Raw genomic sequence first — 27,961 nt, forward strand, 5'->3', positions numbered from 1 at the left:
TCATAGAAGGTTGACTTTGGCAACCACATGCTTGCAGCCAGTCTGAGAGAACTGCCACTGTCCAATAGAGTAGTAGGAGATCTCCCCTGCCAAGCGTTCAATGTGCATGTGGTCAGGGTAGAAGCCCTCCCTTGTCATCTCATCTAAAAAGCAGTCCATTACATGGCTCTTCTGTAGCAGGGTGAGGGGGATGATGTCTACCTCTGCAAACAGAGGATGGTGCCTCTCCAAAGTGCTGTGCAGTAGTGGGCCAAGGTCTCTGCCCAGCCTGGTCTGCCCCATAGCAGTCTCGCTGGAGGAGTTCTGGAGGACAAACTTGGTAATCTCTGCCTGCCCAAGGTTGCTGATAAGCACGTAGATGGCATTTAAGTACTCGTTGGTCTGACTAGTGCGGAACAGCTTGTGTAGCATGTCCAACAGGGGCATATGCATGAACTCTACTTCGTCAAAGATTAGGACAGGGATCATCTCTCCCTCCTCGGCTAGGGTCACTATTTCAGAGACGCGGGAGGCCAGGTACTGGGCACAGTGCATAGCATTGTCTTCAAGGGGACAGTGGTGCAGCACAAAGTACTGCATGACCAGTTGGTCATTCACAACTGAGCGGAAGTGACGAGCCAGTATGCGTCCAAGGTGGCTCTTCCCTACTCCACTTGGACCATTCAGGGACAGAACCAGGGGCTTATTGTGGACATAGGTGGACAAGTAATCATTCAAATGTTCAAGCAGCCTCTCAGTGGCCTCCTGCTGGCCAAAGACCTCTCGTTTCAGAGTCTTCTCCAGCCCCTCCAGGTCATACTTCAATACATGATCATCCAGGTTCTCAATGGCATTATACACCTGGAGGAACACAATGAATATGAGTAGGAACAGGCAGTTTTTGGCCCGGCTCCTCTCTTTGGTGGGGACAACCCTTCGACTGCGGCTGGGGAACAGGACCCGTGACTTTCTCTTTTTCTTCTTCTTTTTTGGGGCGCTGCTGCTGCTGGCTGTCAGCCCTTCGAAGGTGAAGATCTTGGGGCTGGTGGAACGCGGCAGGCTGCCACTCAGGGGCAGTCCCGCGGCCATCTCTGCACGGCGCTTCTTCATGGCCTGGTACTTGTTGCGGATGCGCACCATGGCTCGAAGCTTGGCGGAGAACTGAGAGAAGCTGGGAGGGGCAGCGTCCGCTTGTTCATCCTCTTCTACCTGGCTTTCGGATGGACTCTCTGAGGTATCCTGGTTGTCCATCTGAGGGACAAGACAGAGGAGTCATCAGCCATACCAAAAACATTCACCCCAAAGAGGTCTGGCAAAACATACCACACAGTACATGCCACGCAGTATAGTAGGGTCTTTCTTGTCCCCCATATATATATGCTGGCCATTGGCCATTATATGCCAAAAGGTAGCAGCAGGTTGGCTGTAAAAAAACTTTAATTGGAATACTGCATTATTGGTATTTACACATGCTCTTATCCAGAGTGATTTACATAGGTTACGATTTTTATATGTTATGGATTTATAGAGCTGGATATTTACTGAGGCAATGTTGGGTTAAGTACCTTGCTCAAAGGTACAATAACAGTGCCCCAGCAAGTAATAAAATCAGCAACCTTTCAGTTACAAGCCCCGCTCCTTACCACTACATTACACATTTTCACATTATCAGTCGTAGTTCTAAAATTAGAGATGTAGCTATGCATTACAATAATAAGTAAGACTGTAAAACAGTAGCAAATACTGTACAAATTAAAACGTAAAAAGTACTGAAAATACCCCTGGTCAGAAGTGTAAAATGTGTAGGCCAGGATAGAGCTCGCAAGTGTGTTTTCAGGTAAAGGAATGTGATTCACTACCCATTCAGGTGGAACATTTCTGGTGACAGATGATATACACATTCTTCACATGGCTGTTTTCGAAAAGCGAGTGATGGATGATGTATGATTCATCTCGCAGCATTAACATAAGTTATTAGAATGATCTGATGAAAAGTTTTTCAGCCCACCACCCACGCCCATTTTGTCACTGCCTGGAGGTTGATACACCCTAAAATGAATATTCACAGGAGGCACGGTACTATATGCACTCGCTCTGCCCAACAAACTAAGTGCTGTTTGTTAAACTGAACTGCAAATGTAGCCAAGAAAAATTTATTTTAATTATGAACTCAGGTTGTATTGTTAACAATATGGTTTAATGAGTTAACCCTCAAAATTTGAAATGGGTTAACTGATATTTTAAATCTTTTTTTCTCATTCATGCAACCCTTTTTGGAATTTTGTATTGTACTTTTGGCACATTCTCATTCTCATTCTCATCCCTGCAGGCACTGTAACATTGTAATAGCGAGATGAGTACCCAAAGCACCCAAAAGCTATTTTTCACACTGTCACACAGTGCACCATTGCAGCAACATGTATAGCAGTTGGAGGATAGGCACTACTCCACTGACATTGATCAAGCAACTCACTGGCACCTCACAAATTGCAGGTTCCCTGAGGGTGGTGGTAGAAGAAACTCTGACTGGCCTACCCATCCGAAATAAGGCCAAAATGCTCTCTTGTACCGGGCTCCTGTTCATTCTTGGGTGATGACATAGCTGGGACTGAAATGAGTGCATGGGGACTCAGCTTTCCCTCAAGCTGAGCAAGTGTGTGTCATGAGTGTGTGTGTCATTCTACGTGGCAGCTGGTGGTTATACAGAACTGTACCAGTCAAAAGTTTGGACACACCTGATTAAAATAATGGGAAACATGCATTCAAAGACAATTTGATCTAAAGAGTTATGCTTAAATGCTTAAGATTTGTTTCTTAGACAAATATAAATTGTGAAGCTGACGCCTATGTATGAATTTCTTCCCAAAAAAAAAAAATTAGGCTATTTTGAAGAATCTAAAATATAAGCTAGTTTTCATTTGTTTATAGCGCTTTTTTTGGTTGCTGCATAATTCCATTTGTGTTTCATAGTTTTGATGTCTTCATTATTATTATTCTAAAATGTGGAAAATAGGAAGAATAAAGAAAGAAAAGTATGTCCAAACTTTTGACTGGTACTGTATGTGTAATATGGAAGGGATTTTTCTTTTTGGATGGTTTGTGTGTTTGTTCTGGTAAGCAAGTAAGCAGCTGATTTGAGAGAGTGACTCATGAAGAATTGACATTTTGAAGGTACAGTTTTAAAAACACAGAGCAGTTATACTATTGCCGCAGTCAACGCACTCGGGCTTCATTCACAGAAAACCTATATATAGTTAGAAGTTCCTCTTTCTGCAATTGCCATGTTGAAGTTCACCCAGAGCATGGTTACACGCAATAACTGTAAGCTTCAGTAACACAAGAAGCAGGTAACAAATGTTGTTAGTACTGCTTAGTGCAGTAATCATTACAGATTAACTTGTGTGGGTCATCACATACTGTAGCTGATAACCGGTATCTGTAGTGGAGTGGACAAAGAGACACATGGCAATTCCGCTGTTTCTTTACATTATTCCATCTGTGTTTAATAAACATTTAGCTTTGAGCAACTTTATGCAGTGTCATTCTGAGAGGAAAAAAAGCTTGCAGCCAATCAGCCGACTGGTCTTTTTTTTGTTATTGCATCTATCACCTGGTGTTAGTTGAGACCGTAAAATGAAAGTGAGTTGTTGTTGTTGTATACACAGTGAGAAAAGCTGTTTGTGTAACACATGTGTGTGAACAGATATTATCCTATGCTTATGATGAAACAATGAACAAGGCCTCCCAGTCACTCTGAAAATGCAGTGCCACCTAGCATTTGAAAGAGGTGCAGCACAGTCCCACCTAAAGATGCTCTTTGAATTAAGGTTTGAACGACAATCCAGAATCACATAAACAACTCAGGCACAGCCCAGGCCTTTGCTAATAACAAAGCAAGCAAGCCATACACCAGGAGGGTAAAAGCACAAGAGCAGTTTTGAAGTTAACACGAAGTGACAGAGGCCAGTGCAAGTTTGACTTTTCTCTGTAAGTAGCTTGCAGCATTCCAGACATTCTCCACTGAATTCTCCTGAAGACCTCATGTTTGCTGACACAGTTGCTGGATGTCCTGTCTGCACGGACAAATGGACATTTGAAATGAACTGCATTAAAATCTAGAAGAAGAAATTGCAGGGGGGTAAGACTGTGGTACAGAATTTCCTTTTTTCAATTCTTTGCTCTTTAAGATAAACAGCACTTGGGCCAACTGCACGTATTCAGCAAAGCTGACTGTGGAAAGTTACCCTCTTGTATTTCTGTTGCAGTGACACCCTTTCTATCAGCTACCTCTTTTATGCAATAGCTCACGGTTCGCACTGCTGTTAAGACCCCTGTGTCAGATCAGTTCTAGCTTAGATAAGAACCTGACATTGCACAACAGCTTATTTTCCCAGCAGCGAGCAGAAATCAGCCAGCAGAAATTGCTCAGAGATATCGAGAATGAAAGAGGCAGTGGTGTTTGCTTACCACGGCGGGAAAAGCGGCACTGGGTAATCTCCTGGCTCCAAGCCTTTTCCCTTCTAAGCTTGATCCCATTGGATACTGGAACAAAAGAAATGCTCCAGCACTGATCAGGCAGGTTGCCACAAGGGCCAGAGCGGCTCGCTGCAACTTTTCAACCCTCTCTGCTAGTTCACACCCTCTCAGCTTGCACTGCTGTCTGTCTGAAGAAGGCTCCTCCTCCTCCTTCCTCCTTTCTCCCTCCCTCTCTCTAAACGCTTTCTCTCTGTCTTTTCTGTAATGATGAGTAATCACTGAACACTCCTAAAAAAAATTCCAGTATTAAGGTCACGCTCTCAGAACCTGGTTGGCTCAAATTCTGTAATCAGTCTGTAGTGTTGCTGACGTAAGTGACTATTTAGGTCTGTTATGTGACAGCAGTGGCTAATCAGAAATGGCAGTAATGCAAAATGAGCCTTTTAGGCTCATAATTCACTTTCAGAGTGGGAAAAAAAACCCAGCAAAACACAGAAGCGGTGTTCGCTTGAAGAGTCTGGTCTCCTGATCAAAGTTTTCCACAGCTGATTTGAGAGTAAGTCCACAAGCCATCCAACTGTTTCCTTGTCAGCATGGTCTTGCCTCCATACCACTGTGTCACTCCAAGTTGTCTGTACCAAAATAAAATGTTGCATACAAGCTAAGTATACAATATAAGTAGTATGCAACAAGCAGTTTGCAAACTAACCTACTAAATGCTCCTTTTAAGTCTAATACACTGTCTCCTGTGATGTGTTGCTGTTTGAACATGAAGATTATTCAGCTCGAGTGGCAACTGGCTTGATACTCAGCAGCTCAAACAGGAAGTGGTAAATGGATGTATATGAGTGTGTTAGGGGAGGGTGGGGGAACAAGAGGACGGGGGGAAAGGAGGTCAAAATATTTCAAACAAAGTGTCTTTCGGGCTGTAAACGAGAGGCATGTATTTACATGTTGGGTTTGGAACACCAGCCAAAGTGTTGAGGTTATGTCCACGTAGTCCCGACTTTGAGTGAGTAATGGTTTATTTGAGTCATGTTTTCTGCCATCTGCCTCTGTAATTAGAATCTAATGCATTATATGCAGTCATTTAAGTCATGATGTACTTAAATCTCACTTCATGAGATACTGTAACATTCTAAATTATGTGTTTAATGCTGGGCATTGCATTTTGATTACATGCCTGTTGATTAATGTTGTGTACAGTTGATTAGTGCTGGAAATGACTGTTGTGTTAAGTAGTTGATGTCATCTTTTGCTTTGCACCCAAGAAGGTCATAAATCTGGTACTTATTATAATTATTCTTTATTATTCTATTTCTATTATTATAGGACTCATATTATCTATCAATGCTGTAAGAGGGAACAAGAAGCAAAGACAAGGTAGTTACCAAGGCAAATGTTTATGTTTATTCTGAGCTTGTTGTACTCCTTGACCAACATTTCAAGATGTAGTCTTGGTGTTTGAATAGTACTAAACAAGATTATTTGTCAAAAATGCTAAGGGATCGCCCCAGGGGAAGGCATTTATTATTGTAAACCCAGTGAAATCTAGCATTGTGGCATGTGTAAGAGTGGGAGGTTGCCCATCTTTAGAGCTGAGGTTTCATTTACAGGAAAGCCGGGTAAAAATTGAAAAGTTGATATGTTTTATGATGTGTATCAAGTTCTTACATGCGTAATTGAGCATTCTGAATCATGTCCTGAAAACCTCCAATCCAACCCTCTGCCTCGAGTTGATGGCTCCACTGGACTCACTACCAGCCAGAACTATTCAGTGGTGTTCACATTATAATACACAACCCTAACAGTGTTTCACTGAAACTGAACAGAACACCTCAGGGAAATAAGCTAATATAAGTCCAACTTCCACATACTGTGTATAACTCACCCAGGTTTGCTCCCAGCTGTGTCATGGGCTGACAATGACCTGAAGTCCACAGGAGCAGAACAAGCTCCTGTGGACTTGAACAAGCCTTGTTTTGCCAAGGTAGGGGTACATTTGTTGAGAGGGTTTCTTAAAGGCTTCATTACTCTACTCTCATATACTCTTTGCCCAGTCAGATGCCTGTAAGTCACTCTGCTGACACTGGGGAGATGCGCTTATCCTCCAGAGTCTGCTTTGTCGCTATACTTACTGTATGCACTTTTGTAAGTCGCTTTGGATAAAAGCGTCTCCTAAATAAATAACTGTAAATGTAAATGTAAATGTAAATGCTTTCCTGGTGCACTGTGGGAAATGTAGTGCGGAAAACAGCCATTGGCTGTACACAAATGTATTGGAAGATTGCATTCCTTGTGCTGCAGCAGCCCTGTGCAAGTGAGTGGTTGCTTTGGGAACGGTGAGTGTATTCTGATGCACACAGCTAGTGGTTCCGTTAGTTAGGGTGCATGTGTAAAAAGAGGGGGGAAAAAACAAAGGAGCTGAGCAGAACAACTTGCATATCATCCTGCTCCTGGCAAAATCTGAATATTTATATTCCGTTATTGGTTGTTTCTTCCACTTCCAGACTAGAAAGGACATGTTGTCCAGGCACGTTTTATCTAAGCTTCTAGGCTTATAGGATGTGGTCTGGAATGCTCAGTTGTGCATGTAAGTACTTGATATTTTTCCTAATACATCTGATTTTAAATCTTGCAGGGCTTCCGTTTTATGTTTTAACATTGAAGACACAGAAAAGTCAGAATGAGTGCTGCGTTTACAAATTCATTTGGTAACAGTACCGTAAGAATAATGCAAGCCATATGGAACTAATCTTCTGTTATTTCTTCTTGCTGTTTATTAGCTAGCCTGTGATGTAAGCTATGCAGACATCTGTAGTAATTTCCTGTTTTCCTACCCCATAACATAAAGAAAGATACCCACCTCTATTGCTCCATGTGCTGCAGTAGCAGGCACGTTGCTATGGGGGTGCTTTGGGGCTTACATAGTATTTACTACGTTTTTTTTTTTTTAAGATACTACTTTTTTAAGACACTAACACCCCCCCCGGTGGATTGCAATTGCACCCGTCTGTATTTTCTCCTGGCCCAGTGCCAGGAGAAACAACATACAATAGTTAAAGTGAGCATTCTGAAGCCATCACAACAACTCTACACATAAATGTTCTCTCGCACCAGTGTGTCTGTATCTCTTAACTGTACTAGGTGAGAAGTGATCAAATATGGATGAAAGCATTAACAACAGTGAGTACTGCCACAGAGATTGTAATGGTTAAATGAAGGAATGACACACAATGTGCTTCAAGCTACAGTTAGTTAAGTGTGCAAAATGCAACTGTTTCTAAATATCTCATCTGCTGTGCTAGCTAGCTAGCAAGCAGTCTATGTGTTCATCTGCTTTTTCAACCTCTTTTAAGTATTTCAGAACTGTTCTCAGTCACTGTAGGAGATGGCCTGATTTTTTATGCATACATAAGGCTCTTATCAATGTGATAATGTTGTTGGTTGTGGTGTGAGAAGTTGGGGTTTATTTCTCATTCCGGCACCGTTGCACTGGTAGTGTGAAACTGCAGATTGATATGTCAACTGTGCAGCCATTTTAGACAGGCTTATGTCATCCTTTTTTGCTAGTTTTCAGAGAAATTATGCTTTTGAATGATATGACTGTTAAATTACAGTATTTACTAAGCACAGTACTTACATGCTGTACTTGCTAAAATATTTGCAACGTTCACCATTCAGACACACACTATTGCACTGTTCTTCCCCTGAAATATTGCTCACTACTTTCCCTGCAGGTCTTGGAGAAAGGAAACACAACAGAACCATATGGGTCCACTTCTGGCAGAATCATCAAGACTTTGTCTGGAATCTTACTATTTGTAGTCTGCCCTAAGTCTGAGGGTTAGGTTTGTCGATGAATGTTTGTCTTGTGGGCAGGGAATTTAGGAGGAGACCCTCCTGTTTCTTGTTTCTGTCTTTTGATTCCTGTTTTTAATTCTTTAACCAAACCAATAGTCAAAACAAGTATGTTCCAGTATGGGCTTAGGTATAAGAGAATTTTGTTGGGAAAGTAAGTGGTCTTAGCTTACATGAAATCCATGTCTGTGTCTGTGTCTATCCACTCTCCTGTAATACTGAAGTTGACCAGACTACAACAGAAAACTCAATATATTCAGCCCAGAGAACAAATGAACTCCAGTCTGAGAGCCTGAAATAAACTGCATATATTCTTGAAAGATGGTTTCTTCGCAAATGGGAGAAAGTGAAAAAACACTTCTATTATTCTCTTTTGAGAAAAAAATCTGTATGTTTTTTTAGACTTGCTCCTATTATCTTTACAAAATCAACTGTCATATAAAGCATTCAACTGTATACGAACTGGCTTTACCCAGAATTTAAAAGTCCTTATAGTTTGTAAATAATACAATGTGCAAGAAACAAATTACATGCTGGTGGTGGTGGAGGAAGAGGTGTGTGTGTGTGTGTGTGTGTGTGTATGTGTGTATTCATTGAAAGATAGTGAAAGAGAAACATGAGACAGTAATTGGAATGAGGAAGAAGTGTGGAGCAATCAGGAAATTAGAGGGCAGGGGCGAGGTTAGACAAAAACAGAGGCAGGATCTACCCTCCAGACCTCTCTCTCTCTCTCTCTCTGTCTCTCTCTTTCTTTCTGTCACTGTTCTGTCAAAACAGAGACCTTTCCGCTGGACTGCCAAGCTTGTTGTAACTGATATCCATTTTTATTACATTTATTTTGTAAGATGCACCATTCCTCAGACCCAACGAAGGGCTGGTGTACAATTCCAGGAATGGATTCATGCTGGGAAGTGTGAGAATCTGTCTCCTGTCATGGCATTTCTGGTCCATAAAGGAACATGAGGGCTGGAGGAGGGCTGTTGACTCAGACTAAACAATGGTTTCCATTTCCCAGCTGTAAGCAAAACATACACTTTATGGCCAAAAGTATGTGGACACCTGACCGTCACACCTATATGATCTTATTGGACATCCCATTCCAAAACCATGGGCATTAATATGGTGTTGCCCCCCCCCCCCCTTTGCAGCTATAACAGCCTCCACTCTTCTGGGAAGGCTTTCCACAAGATTTGGAGTGTGTCTGTGGGAATTTGTGCCCCTGAGCCAAAAGAGCCAAAAGAGCATTTGTGAGGTCAGGCACTGATGTTGGAATGAGAAGGCCTGGCTTGCAATTGGCGTTCTAATTCATCATACTTTTGGCCATATAGTGTAGGTCTTCTAATAGTAAGGCTTTGTAAGCTTTTTCCATCTCCATGTTGGCTGTATACACTACACACACTTTACACACACACACACACACACATTAGTCTTACACTTATACACAATTCCTCTACCAGTTCAAAGAACACAAACCTGTTGCTGTCTTTAATTTTCTACACACAGGCACACTACCATGACTACTGTAGTGTAACCGTGTTCAGTGACCGAAGAGATCTCAAGAGACTTAGACCTCTGCTCATTCCCCACTATGCCACGCACATCACAGAACTTGACTCTTCCTTATTGAAAAAATTGATCAATCAATAGATAAATAAATAATCAGGAAATCTGCACCAGGCTTCAGCACTCACTTTATGAACAGCCTTTTCTCTTTTGGCATTTGTTGAAAAAAAAAAAGCTGAGTTTGTGCTCTGTAAGTTGCATGCCTGTGCTTTTAAAGTGTAAAACACAGTATGCGGAAGTTGGAGTTATTTTGGCTTATTTCCTTTTAAACTTGACTGAAGTAAATTGTAACAAAACACCAGGACTTGAAACCAAAACAGGTCTGCAGGCCAACTGAAAAAAAAACACCATGCAAATCTATAATGCCAGTTTACTTTCTATTCATTAAATCAATGGGAGATCCAGATTCAGCAAACTTTGCTAAAACATAAAAAAATCACCTTTCAATGCACCCACTAAAATGTGTATGTCTGTATCCCGATTACATCTCAATGTTATGCTAAGTTAACGTGGTAGGGCTCCAACAGTGTCATTCTCACACTCACTGGTCTGGGAGTGTTGTTAGCCTGGTCTGACACTGTTGCTCATTTAAATTGAATGGATACACTTATGTTCTGTTGTGCTGGAAGTCATTCTGGATAAGAGCATCTGTTAAATGTGTGTAATGTAATATAACATCTCACTGTTAAACCAGTCTGTGGCCAGATTTTACATGGTATGTCCAGATGATTTAGTTTTATTTAGTGATAATCTTTTACACAGTTGTATTTTTTGTATTAACAAACTATTGACTCTGAAATGCCCTCCAACAGCCCTTTGTATTTGAATTCTAGGCTGTCGCTTTCCGGTGCATCACTAAGGAGAAAACAAAATTGAATGCGTCTGGTTTCACATTGCTTAAATAGTATCTGTCTACTGACACTTGAAACATGTTATTGTAGTTCTGTCACTGCCTGCATAGGAATATGTTGCTCAGAATTATGTAATTTCTGCAAGTGGTCAGCTTCTTGGTAAATAACACCACCAAAACCCTAAAATACAGTACTTGCAGCCCAATCGCGCAGTGGTTCTTGCGCATGTGTCAGCGTGATGCTGCTAGGCCGCTTTCCAACCAGTGAGTAGCAAGTGCTAAATGACCTTAACTGTAAAACAGCTAATTCATGTCCAGCTTGTGTCAGTGTAGGAACCGGGTATCTTATATATATAGGTAGGTCTTTTTTAGGCTGAATGATGTCTCAGAGGGTCTAGAATGTATGTACTGTCGTAGTGGACCGCAATACCCCCTGCCTCTATGTTTCCGACCGAATTAATTTACCAACCTGACTCTCCATGAAAAAGTTGGGAATTTAAATACCTTCAATTTAATTTCACCTGTATGTCTGCATTCTGAGTGCAAGTGGAGGCACATTTGAATCCTTTTAGCATATGTGACAGTGCTCTAATGTGGGACAAATAATTTAATGGAAAGCACAAAGGTAGTGGAGGGAATGGAAAAAAGCATGATATCATGTATTTAAGGATAAACAATTATTTTCCATTAACACTTCCTGAGATAAACCTAGAAATACTCTTATGTTCTAATTGTGAAATTGTTCCTCTGAAGTGAATCAACATCCTCATGGTGATATGCGCAGACCTCTAAGGAAATGATAATGCTTATCAGTGTTTGACAAGAACAGCATTTTTATAACCAGTCATCATACTGTATGAATACTGCTGCAGCACCAATCTGTGTAGATATTGCAAAAGATCATGTCAAACTAAATTCAACACTACAAGACTAATGTAAAACATTGCTACATAATGCTTCAGATATAATGTAATGAATTTGTTTAAATTAGATACTGCTTTTATCCCTTTTAAAGAGCTTAGCATAATTTACAGGGAAAGCAGGTTTTGCATCTCATCCAACACAACAGTTAGTACCTAACCGGATGTTGCAAACCAGCCATGATTTAACTGAAGGAGCTGAGGGATCGAGACAAGGGGGAAAACCCCTTGTCTAAGCAATACGTGCCCCTGGATCTTTGATAACCACAGAGACCTCAGTTCGCGGTCAAATCTGCAAGCAAAGCATATTCTGCAGCAAATTGCTGCTGTACCTACAATTTATTTAATTACACTACATTATATTACATTATTACATTATCGCAAAATCTAAAACATATGTATTGTGAGTGTGAACCACATTACCTCCTTGCCTACAATACTTTTTTGGAGGAATTAATTTACCAAAACATCTATCCAGGAGACAATTGGAATTAAAATACCTTTCATCTGGTTTCACAATAATGCATCTGCATTCTGACCACACACAGAGGCACATTTGAATTCTGATGCTATATATGACAGTGCTCTAATATGGGGCTGATATTTTAATGGTGAGTACAAAGGCAGTGCACTTACACAGTGCATGTAATAAAATTGCACAAACAAGACACCACTGACCACACATGAACAAGCATCAGTGCTAAACATAGTGCTGAGATCACAAATGCATGCATGCATATATGGACATGCAAACCAAGACGTGCGATTTAAGGACTGTATCATTCCAAATATAATGGTAACACATGCCACAAGCATGTAAGTAAACCTCTGTCTCTCTCTCTCTCTCTCTCTCTCTCTCTCTCTCTATATATATATATATATATATATATATATATATATATATATATATATATAGTACACTTCCACATGTATAATTGAAGATAAGAGGGACAAAAGATTACGGTTGGGTAAGGAGGTTGAGACACAGTCTGAAGAGGTGGCTTTTCAGCCTGCAAAGAAAGATGGCCAGTATTTCAGCTGTTCTGACTGAAACAGGAAGCTCGTTCCACCACACAGGGGCCAAGACAGACAGTGGGCTTCGGTGAGCAAGATCACCCCCTGCTGGCCCACCAATATCACCTCCCGTGAGGTGTCCCATCCAAGCGATAAACAAGTCCAGACCTGGGTTGTATGACTGAAGACTCATAATTTCTGCATTCCCATATGAGCTCACTATCCGTCAATATCCAGATCATATATTTCTAGTACACCATACTGTTAAGAAAATGTCTTGTGTGCACACAGAGCACGGTTGTCACAGCTTTAAGAAATGTATCATGATTATTATGATTTTTTTTTCATTCTTGCATCTTGTTATACACCTATAGAACAGGGTCCAAACAATGGTCCTTGGGTGCTATAGGATAGCTTGTCTTTCACGTAAAGGAGAGCACTTTTTTTTTTTTTTACAATTCATAGAGCTCCTATAACCACTGGTATAATCTCTGTGGAGATTCCCCACATACTTTTTATCTCAATCTCAACATCCTTGTACTTTCTCAGGTAGTTTCTCAGGTAGCTTGACGTGTTTCGTTCCGGTGATACAGCTACATCAGTGAATATACACTTTCTTTCACTGTTCATTTTCATAACAATGTCTGGTCAACATTGGGTTGATGTTGGTACCACATGTCTGTTATTTCAATATTGTATTCCTTACAGATCTTCTAGTGCAGATATGTTGCTATTTTGTTGTGTCTGGAAATATATACTGTTTTGCCAGTTCTGGACAGCCTAAGATAATGTGATCCATGGTTTCCTCAAATTTACCACAGATCCTGCATAACAGATCTGTTCCATCTTCGATTATTCAATGGTGGTAGGATCTGGTGGCAAGGCTCTGGTCATGGGGAGCAATGATCAGTCTTATTATTATTATTATTTTACAACACAGAATGTTATACCACTGGTCAGATGATTAAAAACAATTGTAATGGGAAAGTGTGATTGACACAAGTAACTGTACAGGTAAGTATATTCTCGCCTTCCACAAAGTGGTGTCATCAATAAATTCTGATTTTTTTTTCTGGTGGCTGTTCACAATTGTTTTACATCTTGGTCATTATTTTAAAATCACCATAATAAGTGTCCACCTAAAGTATACAAACTGAATTTGAACAATGTTGCATTTATTTATGACTTTTTCCAAAGATCTTTTAAAGCCACAGACTTGTGGCTCCCGAGTAGCTCAGTGAACAGGGCATTCCTTTTGAAGACAATCTTAGCTCTACATCTGGTTTAATCCCAGCCTTATCATTAACTAGTGATGACTGGGAGCCATCAGCAACAGGAAAATCTGTCTTGTGCATGCATACAAAAGCAGACTGTGGAAGTTGCATCTCATGTTGTAAATGTAGGACCATCAAGTGCCTGCTTTAAGTACCTGCAGGTTGTGCACCCCTGGCATATATCAGGGACTAATATTTCTGTAAATAGGGAGTGTGCAATTCCGCTTAAAGGCTGAAGGACAGGTACAAGTTTCACCAAGAGATGCGGATGGAAGTTCATCCCTTCTCCTCCCCAGAAGGGTGTGTTTCCTTTGGACTGGAATTATTGAACAATTTTATTTTTATTGTACGATCTCACAGAGATTTTATTTTGTTTATATGTTTATATGCTATTGTTGGTGTTTACCATCATCTCATATGTCTAATCTTTTATTGCTTTAAATGCATTTCTTATTTATTACTTTGAATTTGAAATTATACTGAAACTGCTTTGTATTCCCGCTATTTGTTACTCGGTCTTTATTATTATTATTATTATTATTATTATTATTATTATTATTATTATATCTGCGATATCATCATGTTATGTATTTTTGTTTCAGACTGTTTATCCTGTTTGAATTTCCACAACTGTTTGTCTTATTGCTGTTGTCTCATTCTTTCCTCACTCATCCTAATTTTTGTCTTTGTTTTGTAACGTTCTTGTCGTTTTCTTTCTGTGTAAAACGTTTACATGCTTACTGTTGATTTGTTAGAATGGAATGTTAAAATGTTAAAACGGAAAATAACAGCGAACTTACTCGTTTGGCGGAAGACATAGCTACAATGGTAACATTGAAACGCACACCTCGGTAAATTTACTTACTACATTTAGCCACCAGACGCCACTGTTTTACAGCCTTTTGAATAGTTTTTACAGTTGTTTTCTGTAAACATTTAAATTCAGTCTTAATGACACGGAACAATCATCTTGAAATTGTATTACATTATTATTATCATGAATCTCTATGTAATGCTAGTACTATTGTTTCAAGAAAAAAAAAACAACCTTTAAAAATCACATTTTCTTCAAATTCAGTGTTCCTCTTGTTAAGATGAGGAACACTGAATTTGTCTCTTGCTGCCTCAAATTAGATTACTATATTTTACGTTTTACATTTAACATTTTAAATTTTAGGAAAATAAGTATGACTATATGCTTATGCAAATGACTATACGCAATTACGTACAATCTTTCTTCATTAAAAATATTGGCTTGTAAGCAGGTGACTATTTCCAGTTAATCAAATAGAACGATAAACGAAATGATGGGCATTCAGTATCAGTTAATAAATATGCAAACAGCAGGTCGTCAAACACATAGTAAAATCTGACAGCATTCTACAGACAAACTCAATCCATCCAGTGCACATGTAGCGAAATGCAAATATAAAGCTGCCAGTGACGAAAATTATGCAGTTTCACAACAGCCCCATAAGACAAAGAAAAACAAATCGGACATGATTCTTAAGAAACGACACTTTAGCCCACCCGACCATTTCTGAGGAAAGTAAAAAACGGTATTAATGGGACATTTCTGACAACGGAAATGATGAGAGTTACCTAAGCATTTTCCGCTCCTTGGTTTCCTTCCTGAAACTTTGCGAAAATTTGTTGCGCGCCGCTAACATGAGAGAGAAAATAACGGGCATTTGGGATATCAGGTAAATTCGTTTTTTTTCCTCTGCAAATTGAAGTCTGTGTTGTTTTGTTACTGATTTACGGGGCAAGCTTAAAGTCGACGGGGTTCAATCAACTTATTGATTACGGTTTAAAGGGCAGAGCGAAAGCACCACAGGTTTAGCATGAAAGTGACCGTGTAGTCAACTTGCAATCGCGCGCAGTTTCGGAAGTGAAGGCTACATGAGACAAAAGCAGGGACGCTCCGCTGAAACGTCATGCCATCTAGTAGCATCAATTACTCTTATAGCATACCTTGGTTATAGGTCTAGCTCACTGGTGTCAGACAATATTGAAAAGTTATTAATAAATAATGTTAGTTTTCATTTGGCTCTACCGCCTCATTAGGTTGTCTAATTGGAGCTACGATGACAAACGATTTAAGGTCTAGTACAAACATGTAGCCTGGGAAAGAACTGTCATCAACAATCAATATTGAGGCCACCAAAAACAAGAGGCTTTTGTCACCAATATCCAAGCCTTACAGTGTGTGCGCTGACTAGCTCTGCAGTCTAGCTAGCCACCAAAACTTCCAACTTCCAGCTAGCCATCTCACTGATTGAATTTATTAGGTTGCCTGTTTTGCATTTATCAACGTTGTTTAATTTTAATTATAGAGGTTAAAATACTCTTTGGGATAGCCATTGCCATAGTAGTGTTTTTATAGTCCAGTAGGCGAGGTGAAACACTAACTGGCTAACTTTATCACTACAAGAATGTTATTGTTTTCCCTACTGTAAGTCAGTCATGTATTGAAAAGATTATAACACATTACAGCCTGTGACATATGTCGGCTTTGATAAGTGGCATTTTAAGATGTCGCTATTTGTCGGGACACGCCTCGGGATTATTTTTGTTTGGTTTTTGTCACTTTCATTCATGCAAAAGCATCTACGTTATGTTTCCTCGCGTCGCAGTTGTCAGTATCCGGTGAGACTTTCAGTAGCTACATTACTCAGCTAAGTTTTAACACACGCTTCTAGATGATCAATTTATCAATTTATCACTGCTGTGGTTTTGATACGCTGTCATAGTTTGATTTATTAGTGTATTAACAGGGCATTCGAATATGTTACACTGTGGTAAGGTTGAGACACAATTTGAGGAATTATATGTTGAAACAATAGTTTACTGTTGATTGTTTAACTTGAATTAAGAAGGCACAAACATAAAAATGATAAATATTAAAACTATCTTCATGAAGATAAAAAAAAATCCTGGCATTCATGCACTAAGTCCACAGGTAATAGTCGAAGTTGCCAGGGAAAAAACCAAGGTTTCCAACACGATTGCTTTATTGATAGATTGAGGCTTTTATTTAAACTACGTAATTAGTAACTTTGACATATTAACTTGGTCACCAACCGTTTTCTTCAGTCTTTTTAGATTTCTCAACTAACCACATATTAATTACTTCGATAATGCCATATTTTGTTTCTTAACATAGCTACTTACTTCCATTTGTGTCGTAGTGTGCCGTTAAGAAGGTCAATACTCGTATATACATACAGTACGTTTATAAAATCATATTGTTTCATATGATGTTGTATATAAATAAATTGATAGTGATTCGCTGTTATATTTCGTAGTCACGTAGCCTACCCTAAAACTTGGTTGCAGTGAAAAGAGCATCGTAAACATTGTGTACTACGTTACGTCCGACCGAGAAAAGCGAGATGCACGTAAATTTCAACTCAATCCAAATGCGCTTCGCCTGTCATATCAGCTTTGCGGCAGTCTCAGATTTGCCTTGCCAAGAGCTGGTGGTGTCATTTTTAATGCTGCCAAGCGGGGGAAGGAAACAGTTGGCCTCCGCTCCCTCCGTATTTCTGACGCTCTTGGTCCTGGGGAAGGGCCCGAATTGCTGCCGGAGATGCGAGCAGATACGAGCTTGAGGTTGGCACGTCATGCGGATTTTACCACAAGGTCTGCCAAAGCAGAAAGTTCAGGGGCAGTGGGCAAAACAGCACGGGTGTGTTTGTGTGTATGTGTGTGGAAGTGGGAGAGGAGCAGGAGAAGAGGCAGAACATAGGCAGTGAGCTGAGTCATCTGCAACTGGGAGCACTGTAGGGAGACGGCAAAGAGTGAGAGAACCACAGGAACAGGGAGATGCCCGCCGAACGCACATCCGCCCCCCTCCCTGCACCCAGTGACGTCTTTGCACCATGTGGGAGAGAGCACATTCAAAACCAATTAAAACAAAACAATAACAGATAATGAGCTTCCAGACCACAGATAAGCAGCCATTGGTAACAGACGAACTTGATTCTGCAGAAAATGACAGTTAAACAGGACTTTAAAATTACCGTGCCCATCTCCACTGCAGATATTATCTACAAAGCAAATCAATAGGTAGAATACTAGAAGAATATCAGAGTGAATGAATCTGAAGCACAGGAAACAGCAACAATACAATATTGGCCCTAAAGGGCATTATTTAAAGAACCTGGTTATTGCATGGAATTTTCAAAATCTGTTTTGCAAAAGTAATAAAATAATAAAATAACCTGTTGAAGTAAAATGGTTCATTGTCAAAGTTCAGTGTGCAAAAGTTCCTGTTAGTGAGAAAATGCAGTGTACTAATAAATTACAGAATCACTTTCACTTCACATTGCAAACACTACAATACACAAAGCTCTCAGATACTTTACTTAATTTAGTGAGATCAATCTGCTTGAAATGTGTGCATTTCCTCCGTCTGAACTAACAAATGTTTCAGCGATATTTTAGATATGTCATTCATTGTTACACAGATTTTTGGTGGGTTTAGGCATACTTAGATGCAGTTGCTTTTAGATTGAATTATACTATACAGTAATTTGCTTTATGCATGAGTTATGTATATACACAAATGTGTTCTCCCACGGATAAGAATAAGCTAAATGGAACATAATTGCAGCTTTGTTAGGTTTGTACTGTTCTACTTGTGCTGATTTATCTACTTAAATGTGATAAGGCCTAGTTAAAGTAGATGTTCATGTATTATATACCTTTGTTATGTAAAATAGAACACATAGAAATGTGGCTGTCATATTACAGTTTTTTTGTCAATGGCAATTCAATTTGAATGTTGGTTTACTCACTTCCTATTAAAATATACTACATTTGCATTAATACGCTTCCCCAAATTATTGGGGAAGTGTAAATCAAAGTAAATCTTGGTACTGACTAAAGGTTGATGTGTGGGCAGTATCTTTCTTTGTAGTTTCTAATTCTTTATGTGCTTCTTTTCATGAGATTTGTCTGATTTCCTCAATGACTTCACAGGAGTTTGTATGAAAATGGTAGAGACTCAGCAGTGTCAGCAAAAAAACAAAAAAAAACAGCGGAAGAACAGTCTGTCCTATCATGAGGTGAACGTGTCAGAAACCTTTGGTTAATTTCAGCTTTCCCCCTTTTTTATTTCTTCTGCCTCCCCCTTCCTATTTGCAGTGATACTCTGCTGTGCCGGTTATTGCAATGAACGGAAACACTGTCCAGCGAGGGACTTCTGTAGCTTCTGTTAGGCAGCCTCAGAGCTGGAAAGAGTTTTGTGAGTTTCATGCCCTCGCTACAGCTCAGGATCTGGCTAAGCATTACCGCCATTTTGCTAAAGAACGGCGGCAGCAGGATGTGGTGTCCGCAGACAGCTTCTCCAAGCAGTTCAGCGATCTGTTTGAGCAGTACTTCTGCAGCGAACTGGCGAGAACGGACCCACCTCCTCCACTGCCCCCGCCCATGAGAGGGCGCTGGAGAGCTATGTCTTTTTCAGGGGTGCAGGAGTATCGGTACATGGAGCGGCAGGGCCCGCGGACCCTGATCACCCTACTGGCCTCAAAGGCGGACCCTTTGGTCGCCAGGGCACCTCAGAGGCAAGAACTACCGGTGCAGTGCTCCGCTTCTGAGACCACGTGCCCAATCCGACCATTGTTCAGTAGCTGCAGTCAGGAGGATGTGTCAGCTGACAGAGGAGGCACATGGGGCCATCCTGATGCTGACTGGAGCACCCACCCCTCTCCCCTCTACCCTGCCTCCCCGCCAAGGGCTCCCGGCAACGTCACACACTTCTCTGTTGCACAAATCCGCCGCAGTGTCTGCGGCCTCCTCAAGAAGCGTCTGCAGGGATCCGGACAGCCTACTGGTAGGGGCAGCCTGAAGGAGAGAGGGGGCACACCAGGGACTGTGCAGCAAGTGCCCCTCCCCTCCCCGAGCCACCCAGGCCTGCCACCCCCAAACGTTCCGGCGGCAAGCCGCTGGATGGACCGGCTGGCCTGCAGGTTCGGTCTGCAGAGTCCCCCGGAGTGGGCGGAGACAAGGGACAGCTGCAAGGAGGGCCTTTTGAACTACCTTGTGGTGCATGACGCCATCTCGGAAACACGTGCTGACTGGCAACGCTGCAAACTGCTGCTGTGGAGAGCAGGGGGAGGCCCCGGGGGAGAGGCCTACCAGCTGCAACTCTTTGATCCACCCAAGGTAGGGCTGCCACCGAGTGATGTTTTCGTTTCATTCCTGGAAGTAGGTGTTTGTACGACAGATAGTGAGCAAACACACTGTCTTTTCCATTTGAACTACCTTTACAAGGGTCAGTTGATCAATGAATTGGGGTGAATTGGGGTACCTTAATTTTCTTGCAAAAAAAAAAAATTCTCGTTAAGGTATATTACGGAAATGACACATTTTTATTTTATTGTTTCATTTCATTGTTAAATATGGAGAGAGAAAAGGTAATATGAAGATAGGAAGGGTACATAGGTCTAAGTGGATACACTGGGGAGACAGGAACATTCCTTCAGATTGAAAACTTGAGCCATAAAAGAGTAATAGGACACTGAGAGCGCAGAAAGGGAGTACAGAGGTTGAAATTCCATGATCAAAGCCAATCACACATGTGGCTTTTGTGTCATAATGACAAAACGGAAATTTACAATGCTTTATTCCAACAAAAATCTTTACAAGGATATATTTCCACAATCATAAATTCTCTTGTGACAGGTAGAGGCACAGTTGAAACAAATGTCATGTGTCTTCAAATGTCATGTTGGCATCTGGTATTCCCTCTGAAACACAATCCATTGTTTCAGTGAACCAGGAAGTCAAGAGAGCATTGCTGTCTCATTCGATAATTTGTTGGGAAATTTAATGGGTGACCTTTTTTTAAAAAAAAAAAAACCAAAACAAACAAACAAAAAAAAATCATTCAACTCATTTTAGTAACAGAGGGACTCATTGGTGGGTTTTATATCTTAATAGCATAGATGGCCCTCCATGTCTTTTTCCCTGCTATGGAATTTTAATTGTTTGATATGAGGAAAAGCTTTTATGAAAGATAAATTTTTATCATTTTATCTGTTTTGCATGGGAGTTGCTGTAAGATGCATCTGCAGCATCAAATCTAATTGTATAACTCTAGTATTGAAGTTTGTGGACTTTTGGATACCTTCTTTTTTTGTGGATCTCAATAAGTAACCAATGGTCTTACCTATGGTAGCATATATATATATGCTATATGCTAGTCTGCTAAGCCAACATACAGAAGTGGTGCAACCTATACTCAGTGCTGCTGTGCTTATGGTAGTATTATGAAGAGGTATCTTCTGTGTACTATGGAGCCAAAGTCAGAAAATAGTTCCAATTTACTGAATGTAGCGCATATTTAGAGTAGTAGTGATTACAGTAATTAGGCCTTTGTCATTTATACCCAAAAAACAAATTGGGCAGAAACACAGCATTACAACTTCTCAGTTAAATTGAAAATGTTACACAGCCACAAAATGAACACAAAGGCCATTTTCCCCAGCTTGTTCTGTAGAGAATACATGACTGGGCCTAATATGTTTGCATCATTTCCGCTATCTGGAATTCCCAGCTGCAAGTATATTTGTTGCCAGTAAATGCTGGATGCATAACTTTTGGAGATGGCACCGAGACACATGCCTAATGTTTCTAAAGCATAACAGCACTGTCATGGCAAGGCAGGGTTATTTCACAGAAGGAGGAAGCTGTCTGCTTGCTGATAACTTTTGTGCATGAGAAATACATGACAGGGAAATCCTAATTTTAAAAGCAGCCTGTGTCAACCAGATAAATGTCACAGATAAACTGCTGCCTGACTTCTCAGAACTGCATTATCAATTGAGCTTCTATATTTACAACTCATTTCCTGAAAACCTTCACACACGCTTCTCAAACAACCTTTGAAGAGAAACCAAACCAAAATGGCTCACTCATTTTTATAGTTTCACTTAAAGAGCATTGCCTTTGAAGGGGAGTTTCAACATCCTGTGTTTTGACTGGTCTTGTTACATTGTTCAGAATTATATCAACCAAGCTATGCAAGTAGAATTGGTTCATAGCTCAGATAAAGCTAAAGCATACTCAAAATATTTGATTCATGATGAGTCAGTCAACAATGGGCTGCAAGACAGCCCTCCCCAATGCCAAGGTATGAGAACATTTTAATGCAGTTCGTGCTAATGGCTGCTGGGAGTTGTATTCATTTCAGTTTCCAGAACTGAATACAATATTGTCTTAAACCTCTCAAATAACCAACAAGGAACCTAAGCATGGTTTCTCTATCTCTGCACTTAAGCTGAGACCTACATACTTTCCATAACTGTCTGGACTCTGCCTAAATGTGTGAGGTTTTCCAATTGAGCAGTTCTCTGAAAAAGCTCATAGTTTATCGTAAGTTTTTTAGTTTTAATATGTGTATAAAATGGGAACTGAAATTCATTTTCAGCCTTCTTCAAAAAGTTTTTGGGAATGAACTCTGAGGAAGATATTTGGTTTGACGTCTGTTGAATGAAAAAGGGTTGATATGTTGTACAGCCAAACACTTTCTCTGGCTATGGCATGTGCAAACATAGGGTTGGGAAAATGTTCTTCTGTTTGAATAATATCAAACTTTCAGGGCTTCAGCCCCAAGCTGACTGCACGATGCTCTGACATCTCAGAGATTCGCCGCTGCAACCGCCTGGAGATGCCCGACAACATATACACATTTGTTTTAAAGGTGAGAGCATAACATAACCTCTTTCCTGACTTATGTCTGATCACTGAAGTGAAGAGGCTCTGTTTTACACAATGATTTTTTAAGGCTGAAAGCTTCTTTTTAAAGAGATTGCTTTTATTACTGTAACGGTCTGTCCTTTATACATACATTATCAAGTTGTATTTGTTTGCAAACTATTGTGAAAAAGAACTCAAGCAGAGACAACATAGCAGCTGGAGAAAAAACTCCCTCTCACATATGCATGTACATGTACATGCTGACATACATGCAGACACACATGCACAAACACACACATGCACACCCATCTACACAAGAATACATACACACAACCGCATGCACACACACATAGACATTGAAACATGCACAGAGAAACACAAGAGCCTCTGTTTCCTTTCACAACAGGTTAATCACTACCCTGGCAGTTTTATATTTGAGACTGATAATGACCAGCAAGTGAGCTCCTGGACAACAGAAATCAACGATTGTATCAACACTGGGTGAGCAATGGGACTTTGGCAATTTGCATTGCTGATTTTTGTAATTAGTATAAGAAATCATGAACTAATATTCTACAAGGACTTGAATATGGTATGGATGTGGCCATGCCATTCCCTGTAATGCCTCATTAACATGCCAGCTGCATTCTTGAAGGTATCTACCCCGAGTATACTGGGTAGGGGATCACATCACTCTGAACAAAACTGGTCACACTCAAAAATACACAGGAAGGGTTTGGTGCAAATGTGTGTGTGTTTGCACTGTGTGTATGAGTGAGTGTGACTGTTAGAGGGTATTTGTAGTGGAACTGCAGAGGCCTCACTGATTCTGAGACAATGCATGCTACAGTCTAAGACAGGAAGTGTGTGTGTGTGTGTGTGTATGTATGTGCGTGGGTGCATGTAGGTGTAAGTATAGGTGTGGGTCTGGATTACGGTAAGGAGTATCATAACCCTTTGCATTTTTGCAGATGTCCGGAAATCTCTGTCTGGGTTCTTATGTCTTGAACGAGTGCTGAACTGAGATTTTGCTGGTCCTTATTGTGTTGCCTGGGAGCAGCAACAATAACATTTCTCTTTTCCAAGAATTACAAGGCGCACTTCCTGACCACACCCGCTTCTTTGTGTGCCTTGTGTGGTTTCCTTCTCCCCTCCATGGTAACCCCCCTTTACTTCCTCCCTGTTCATTCACCAACATTAATAGCACGAAAAAACCCACATCATAAAATATAAACCCATACTGATGAAATGATCCAGTATTGAACTTGCTTGGATTGAATGCCAGTTTGTGTTTCAGAAGAGAATATCCTTCAGTCTCAGGGTTGTGTGTCATGTATGAATACACAATGAGGGATTTTATCTTTTTTCACAGATGGATTTTGTGTTGCAATAAACTTGCTCACCTCATTATAACTTCCTTGACTGTTTCTGTTCCTCTTTTCATACTATACTGGTGTAGAGTTTCTGTATTAGCATACATACATGTGCTGCTAGGTTACAATGGTGATGTTGTATGTGCTCCCTCTGTAAATAGCCCTCACTGCCAGTCCCTCCCACAGGTCTGACAGCGTGGATGTTGAGCTGCTGACCTCTCCACCCTTGGTCTCCATGAGGAGGGGACGCTCAGAGTCCATTGGCCCAGGTGGGTACCAGCCAGCACCTATCTGTAAGAACGTACTGTGAAACCTCACAGACAGTCAGAACTGCTCTCTGCTCACCAGTGAGAAGTCAAATACAAAATACCTAACAAATTATAAAACACGATATGTTCCTGGTCTTCTGCTTGTGTTCCTGGGAACAGGAGTTTGCCCCTGGAATTCAGGCACCCAACTCTGCTGTTGCTATGAGCTATTGAGTTGATCAGCTATAGAGAAGAGTGGCCTATTTCCTTAACAGTTTTGGATGACAAATTTGCACATTACTATCTATCCATACATATAATATGAATTTTGATCATGGGGTAATATATAAACTGCTCTGTTTAAAGGGTGCTGGGAAAATGTGTATATCTGTCAGGATGATGTGAAATTACCAGGAATCTAAGTATCCTTTTGTCCTCATCTTTATTCACACAGCAGGGGTCCTCATTCAGGGCTGATGTACAGGGGGTAGACAAGATAATGGAAAAAACAAATTAAAAAGGACTTGGATTTTGGAATATCTAAACCGCAGTTAAAAAGGACTATACATGCGTTGCATAGTAATGTCAATACTAGCTATCAATTTTTTCTTCTACAAAAGAAATCAATTCCTTACTTACGTGAGTTTCTAAAGCAGCATGAGAAATGAGTAACAGTTTTTGAAAGAGGTTGAATAGCTGGTGCCTGAATTGCAGGTGGGTGAGTCACAGAAACGGCGTAGGCCAAACAAAGAAAAACCATCAGAAAACAGAAATAGTGGTCACTGACAGGGATAGACAGACACGTAGCAGGATAGTTGCTAAAAACCACAAACTGTATGTTGTGAGCTTCATAAAGCTGATAATTATGGTAGGAAATTCAGAATGTAACCAAGGCCAGTGTGCAACAATGCATAACCTGGTGTTACATACGCAAAGGCCGGACCTCTGAGTAGTGGAAAAAAGTAATATGGTCTGATGAGTTGTGTTTCTCTCATTTTCCTGCATCTGAATGGACGTCTGGTGAAAGCCAAAGGAAGCCTTCAACCCATATTGCTTGTTGCCAACCTTTAAACATGGTCTGTTATGGTATGGACAGCCATCTTGTGAGAGACATTGGGTCCAATTATTACTCTGCATAACAAAATTACAGCCAAGGAATACAAAGCCATTTTAGGCAACCAGATTCACCCTTTGGTGTAAATATTTGTTCCCTCAAGGTGTTTCCATATTCCAAGATGGTAATGCCCCCATACACACTTCTGAATAGATTCAGGAGTGGTTTCATAAACACCAAGATGAAGTCAAACACACTCCATTGCCAGATCTAAGTATCATTGAACCTTTATGTGACATTCTACCTCCTTCATGTCTCAAAGAGCTGGAGGCTTTCATTCTAGAAGAATGATCGAATAGCCAATAGAAACAGTTCGAAACCTGTATAACAGCATTCCAAGAAGGATTAAAGCTGTTCTGAGGACAAAGTGGGGGAAACTCCTTATTAGTTAATAAATGTTCGTATATTGTTTGGTGTTTCTGTTATTTTGTCTGCCCCTTGTATATGACTTTTTGGCAGGTGAATTTATAAAGCTGGATGTATTGTACTGAAGAAAGTCGCATTAAGTGTATAACATCAGTATGCCACCTGAGATTTAAAAGCATCATCTTCTGTTCATGAGTCTGTTCCTTAGATGAGTAGTGTGACTGCCTATCAATCCGCCTGGCATCCATTTTCCCCCAGGGTCTCTGCGCCCCGCCACGTCGGAGCAGACTTTCCACAGGGCAGATCACCTCCTGTCCTCATACCCTTGGTTCCACGGGGCCATCTCGCGGGTGAAGGCGGCCCAGCTGGTGCAGGGCTCGGGTGCGGAAGGGCATGGTGCGTTCCTGGTGCGGCAAAGCGAAACGCGGCGAGGAGACTACGTGCTCACCTTCAACTTCCAGGGGCAGGCCAAGGTAAGGTACTCCCCGCCTGGCCTTGCCTACCAGCTGTGCGTCTAGCCTGACAGGTGACAACTCTGTTCTACACTCAGATTATATATGGGCAAATTAGGAGCAATCAAAGGCAGTGGGTGATTCAAATGCAGGAGCAATATGCTGTAAGTATTTATCAATACACATGGGTCAAATGGTTACTGCTTAAGTACACAACACAATCAAGGGTAGTCACTGAATAATTATCTCACTTAAGCACACCATTGTCATCAGATTTTTGAAAGGCTGTTTGAATGAGGATGGAGTCACACAATCATCACTGTGCACATTTTTTCTATGAAAGTCAATTGCTGAGTGACATCCCTAATGTCTCATTTGTGCCAGAAATGGCCTTTGATAACAATTCTTTTAATTGACCTTATGACAGTTTTGAAATATTGTAGATAATGAAGTTGAAAATGATAATGATACATCTCATTCATTTGGCTTGGGTGCATTTCCATTTTACACCCGCAAGGTTTCTCCAATTAGGAGCCGAGAAAGGTGAGCAAAACCAAACCACTGGCATGTGAAAATGCATCCTTTGTTAGGGTCAGCCGTAACTTGACGTGCCCTATTACTCATCGCTCTCTCCCAGCACCTGCGTCTCACCCTGACGGAGTGGGGGCAGTGTCGGGTGCAGCACCTCCACTTCTCCTCCGTCATGGACATGCTCAGCCACTATCGACTCCACCCCATCCCGCTGGAGTGCGCCTCCACCTGCAACGTCACCCTCTCCAGCTTCGTGGCAGTTAACTCCGCCTCGCCTGATGAGGGTGAGTTAAATGGGACTGAGAGTACAGCAGGCACATTCTATTCCCCAGCTAGCTTTGCCTACATAAAACCCCTCTGTGGACATGTGACCAATAACCATGGCTGTTGTCATAGCAATATAATTGAATTATACAATAGAAATATAATTGATACGCAAGGAATTTGATACAATAGAGGTAGAAAGTGAGTCAACATAGCAGAGCTCTCACCTCAGGGAAGCATATTTTCTTGTTCAGGTTTTTCATGGGATGTCATCTCGTGTAAATTATGTCTCTATAAAATGCTATGGGAAGGAATATTTAATGAAGAATGAGATTTTAGCGCACAACTGATAAAATGTTAATTAGACCCACAACAGATGCCTTTAACCACAGATGCACGTGCCAGTATTTGGTGGAAGATTTTTGCTTTATTAAAGTAGGTTGATTAGCTATCTGGCAAAGAGCAGGACTTACATGTTTGCTGATGGAAATGTACAGAGTGTCGAGCAAACACTTAAGTTCTAATTCTTGCTTTTATTCACACACACACACACACACACACACACACACACACACACACACACACACACACACCTTAAGTGTGATGCAAAGAAGGACGGTGATGTTGTTGTGCCCGTGCCTCTCCAGATCAGACTGCAGTCAGCTCTGCCGCAGTCCTAGTGCCCTTCTCACTGCACCGCTGGAGCTCTGAGCCCAGCCTGGCCCAATGCAGTCCGGCCCAGTTCCCCCGCCATGGCCCTCACCCCCGTCCAGGGGCACCCTCCCACCCGGACCACCCTGCCGAGGCCCTGCGGAGGAGCGCTTCTGTGGGGCGGCGCCCACTGCAGCTGCACCCCAACCTCCTCCCTCCGCGTCCGGACTCCTCCAACTACGAGCTGGAGCCCTCCGAAAGAGGCCGCAAGAGAGCCATCGACAACCAGTACATGATCCTCTGACGGGGATGCCCACAG

The 27,961-nt window shown here is 41.2% G+C and overlaps 2 protein-coding genes across 3 annotated transcripts; one reads left to right on the forward strand and one right to left on the reverse strand.

The window, feature by feature from the left end:
• On the reverse strand, positions 1-15,610 carry tor4aa (torsin family 4, member Aa). Of its 2 annotated transcripts, none has more exons than XM_036529331.1 (2): positions 15,540-15,610; positions 1-1,230 (listed from the first exon to the last, which is right to left on the reverse strand). In XM_036529331.1, the coding sequence occupies exon 2, from the start codon at positions 1,228-1,230 to the stop codon at positions 1-3; it is 1,230 nt and encodes a 409-aa protein (XP_036385224.1). In that variant the 5' UTR covers positions 15,540-15,610. The 2 variants fall into 2 exon arrangements, with proteins under 2 accessions (XP_036385224.1, XP_036385223.1); XM_036529330.1 differs by lacking the exon at positions 15,540-15,610 and adding an exon at positions 4,447-4,530.
• LOC118778022 (SH2B adapter protein 3-like) lies at positions 15,581-27,946 on the forward strand. The gene is made up of 8 exons (XM_036529328.1): positions 15,581-15,640; positions 19,089-20,108; positions 22,546-22,647; positions 23,050-23,144; positions 24,203-24,285; positions 26,003-26,217; positions 26,834-27,011; positions 27,639-27,946. Exons 2-8 carry the CDS (start codon positions 19,116-19,118, stop codon positions 27,944-27,946), a joined length of 1,974 nt encoding a protein of 657 aa, XP_036385221.1. The 5' UTR covers positions 15,581-15,640; positions 19,089-19,115.
• The last annotated feature ends 15 nt before the right edge of the window (positions 27,947-27,961 follow it).

Source organism: Megalops cyprinoides, chromosome 5 (genome assembly GCF_013368585.1).
Source record: "Megalops cyprinoides isolate fMegCyp1 chromosome 5, fMegCyp1.pri, whole genome shotgun sequence".
Classification (NCBI taxonomy): Eukaryota; Metazoa; Chordata; class Actinopteri; order Elopiformes; family Megalopidae; genus Megalops; species Megalops cyprinoides.